At 41.0% G+C, this 4121-nt stretch overlaps 1 protein-coding gene across 1 annotated transcript; it reads left to right on the forward strand.

Moving 5' to 3' along the window:
• Window positions 1–1376: 1376 nt before the first annotated feature.
• Window positions 1377–3615, forward strand: LOC131794512 (grixazone synthase-like). The gene is made up of 4 exons (XM_059112021.2): window positions 1377–1407; window positions 1774–2068; window positions 2381–2622; window positions 2960–3615. The coding sequence occupies exons 1-4, from the start codon at window positions 1377–1379 to the stop codon at window positions 3613–3615; spliced, it is 1224 nt and encodes a 407-aa protein (XP_058968004.2).
• Window positions 3616–4121: the final 506 nt, after the last annotated feature.

The raw sequence follows: 4121 nt of genomic DNA on the forward strand, positions 1-4121 counted from the left end.
TTCTAGAAAAGAAACAAAAATGAAAGTATTCGAAGATAAATTACATTTAAAATACATTAGAGATGTTTTGAGTGCTCCAGATAGAGAACAAACCTGAGCTTAATATATGTAATATCCGTCTTTCTTTTTAGGAGCCGCCATCACTAAAATAAAATGCTCTCAGGGTTTGATATACGCCATTACTAAATGTGACAGACAGAAAGACCCTTAGAGCGAGTATTACGGTCGCTCAAAAGTAGCAAATTCATTCGATGAAATTGTTTTCGATAAAAGTTTTTTTCAGTGTACTTTAGCACCAGGTAAATGTTAATTCTTCAAGGCAGCGTGTACGCCAAGGTCAAACTTCCACACAGGTGCCAGTATTAATCGCATGAAAGCATGTAATTAAGAACAACGTACATCATTTAGTATCCGTAGTGCAAAAGACGATAGAGAACTTGCGATGGCGAGGCTCTTGAAAGCAGAAAATCTAATCCGACTAATTATCGAAGGGTTTGAAGTCTTAAATCAAAGTTTATTGAGAAATATTAAAATGGCCTCCTTACAGAAGATTTTGAAAAAAGAAGATGGTCTCAGCGCCAAAAAAATCAACGAAAGAAAAGCACTTCAGGAGAGGCACGTAGTTACCAGCCTTATGACATTTGCACCAGAAGTTTAAAGTAGTCCTGACATGCGAAAGACAATGATAGAACAGCTGGTAAAATATATGTCACGTCTGCTTGGGTGCGTTGTTTTTCATCCTGGTACCACTATAAGAGGTTCGCGAACATTCTTAAATTACTTTTTTTATTGACAAGTGACACTGATTTGACGCAGGATTCTAGTTACCTCTGCTATGGACGGCTGTGATATGCTTGTGTTGCACGTGTTCAGAGCTTATGCTTGCTTGTGGCATTAATATTTGAACACAATGTACTTGGAAAAAGCCGGGTATCTTCTTATATATCTTATATATGTTATAAAATTGAATGTCATGTATTAGACACTAAATGAATTTGCTTCCACATTGGAAAACTTCGTAGTTTTCTTGCACAAAAAAAGGGCGACAGCATCAAAGGTTTGATGGCCGTAGAATTTTTCCCTCTTATTAATTGTCTAGTCATGAAAAAATATCAACACACTGCATTTAAAAACAGCCAGGTATCTCCTTTTTGTTATAAAATGGGATATCATGTATTTGACATTGAATGAAATTTTTTCCAAATCAGAAAACGAGATAATTTTGTTAACATGAAAAGAGGGCGACAATATCAAATGTTTGATGGCTGTAGAATTTTGTCTTTCTTATTTTTATTCATATAATTTTTTTTGCATAGTTTATTTTCTTTCTATTCAGTTTCCTTTCTGGTCAGAGAATTTTTCCTCAAAGGATGACAATGAAGCTTTTACTCTCTGTGGCTTTATCAGGTAAGGAATTTTATCTTTCCATATATCTTTTGCACCACGGAAACGAAGCAGATCGGTATATGTAACGGTCCTCAATTTGCGCTTGGCGCTTGATATTGCTTTGTAAACAAGCGCTGATCATGACCTTTCTTCCCTGATAAGTCATGATTTGTGTTGATTTACATTTTCTGCTGTAGATATATGATAATGCACGTTTCTAAAATATGGTTCTGTAAGAAAATGTTGGGAAAAAAACATTGCGTATCCAATTAAAGATTCGTCCTAACTGTGAACTGAAGCTCGAGAATCTTATATTAAGACTTAAAAATCGTTTTCGCGGGGCCATGTAATGATTCCATTCAATGACATTTTTCCCTTGTATTGTAGTCTGTGCCATTGTTCCGGGTGATTCTCAGTCCTGTTCGAACGAAGGCGCCAAAGTCTCAGACTATTGTGGTAATACATGTTATTGCATTGGTGGTCAAATTCAAAACTGTTGCCGAGTGCGAAAGGAGTTTACTTCTATGACGGAAGCCGAGCGGATAGTGTACGTCAACACCGTTTGGAAAGCTTCAACTGATCTCCAATTTCAAAATGAGTACCAGAAACTTATATCCATGCACCAAAGATTGTTTCCAACAGGAATTCATCAAAAGGACCAGTTTCTACCATGGCATCGTTGGTGAGTAACTAGTTTTAAGAGCTGAGGGTTGTGGATTAAGGCAAGATAATTCACACCCGCGGTGCTTCCCCCCGCCATGGAGGATAAAGGGCTCTGAAGTAAATCCGGAGGAAGTAAAACCGGGGAAAAGCAATGGAATCTGAGCCACTCTGTTCTGATATATCATCTTCCCCCCCCCCTCCCCCTTCCTTTTACCTTCCTCTCGTTTCGAACCACTCTTCAACCACTCCAAATGTTCTCATTCAAGTTAAACTCTACATTTACATGCATAATGTTTAACACGATACGGTTTATTTGATTTTTCTTTCCAAGGTACATTCTTCAATATGAAAACCTATTGCGCCGAGTCGATTGCCGAGTAACCGTGCCTTATTGGGACTGGAGTATTGTCTCCATGACACCCTGGCACACAGACAAAACAAGAGTTTGGTATAGTGGACCCTCTGGATTGGGAGGCAATGGTATTACACCATCACGCTGTGTTCAAGATGGAGTCTTCGGTCAAGACTCATGGACGAAGACAAACGGGGGTTGCATCACCAGAGATTTCAATGGTTAGTTGCCTTCGATATTATGCGTTTCCTCGCTCCTGTCTAACCTTGGCGTGAGGGGGGGGGGGGGGGGAGGGAAGGGTGCGGCTACACGTAGGCTATGTGGGAGAAAGAGAGGTTCCTCTAACATTTTCATCATTTAACCCGGTACGCAAAAATACTTCCTGTCAGAGCGTGTTAAGAAATCATTGCGCACCATTTTTTAAGTCGTTTCGAGGGATCTCGTCAGAGGGTGTTATTATCGTCTGTTCAAAGAATTAGAGCTTGAAAGTAGAGGATGCATTTTAGGCCACCTTAAGGCGTAAAACCGTGTCCGCTTCTAATCTTCTGTCTTCTGCAGGTTTTACACCTGACGTCATTGCTGTCTACTTGACTCTGCTTCATCCTCCCACCGTTGATGGCTTCGACATTTTCGAGAGGGATCTTCGAATTAACCTCCACGATACAGTTCACTGTAGGATAGGCGGTGACATGTGTCTTGTCACCTCAGCTGAAGCTCCCGAATTCTTCCTTCATCATGGCTTTATCGACAAGATCTGGTCAGATTGGCAAGAAAAAAGCAGAGATCATTTGACAGCCCACTTTCGTAATATAACGAACCCAATGATTGGAACAGTATACCGACCTGGAGATTTTCTCGACAACTCAAATCTTCCCGATGTTGAAAGGCCAGGGTGGCCAACCTGTGTTTTATACGACGACCCAACAAATCCTGTCTACCGGCAAGTCATGCAGCGTCTTCAAGGAATGACACGCGAGCAAATTCTTGAAATCCCTCGGCACTCGTTTAAGCCTCTTACTGGTCGCCAAATGAGGTTTTTCCATATCAGCCCACAGGAGCAAAACCAAGCCAGACAAGATCTGCGAGAATTGGAACCGCGCCACCAGCTTAGGGGGGAGGCTGGACTTACCGGAATGGACAGGAACATCGGTTTCAAGATGGAGTCTCTTTCCGCGACCTTTGGAAAGAAGCGCTCAGTTATTAAAAATAAGTAAATCCTCTATGCGTGGTGGAGGGTGGATGGCTCAGGAAAACTGTAGAAAACATATTTGGCAAATTTCTCGCATTGTATTATGATGCTTTCCACTAAAAAAAAGAAACACCATGACGAGCTTTGCTCAAGAAAAGAATTCTCACCAGGGATGCGTAAAATGATCCATAGGCTTGTCAAAGTAAAGCGAGAGGGCTCAATTAGCAAGTGAAAGCGAGGTGTTTGGCTTCGAGCGTGAAATTAATTGAAGTTAACAATTAAAATGAAAACAGGCGCGAGGATCCGCGCGGCTTGCGCGTTAGGAGTGCTACGTAAATTTAGGACTCTTTTGCACAATTTTCTCTTTGGAGATAACTACGCATTCATGGCGTGAATGGCAATTTTCATAATTATAGAATGATTCAGCGACAAGAACGGCTTAGCTAAGCCGTAGTGTGTCATGGCATTTGAGGATAGCCTGGTTGTAGTGCGTGACATGACAATCAAGTAACAGTTATTGTACCCAGCATG

This window comes from Pocillopora verrucosa, chromosome 11 (genome assembly GCF_036669915.1).
Source record: "Pocillopora verrucosa isolate sample1 chromosome 11, ASM3666991v2, whole genome shotgun sequence".
NCBI lineage: Eukaryota > Metazoa > Cnidaria > Anthozoa > Scleractinia > Pocilloporidae > Pocillopora > Pocillopora verrucosa.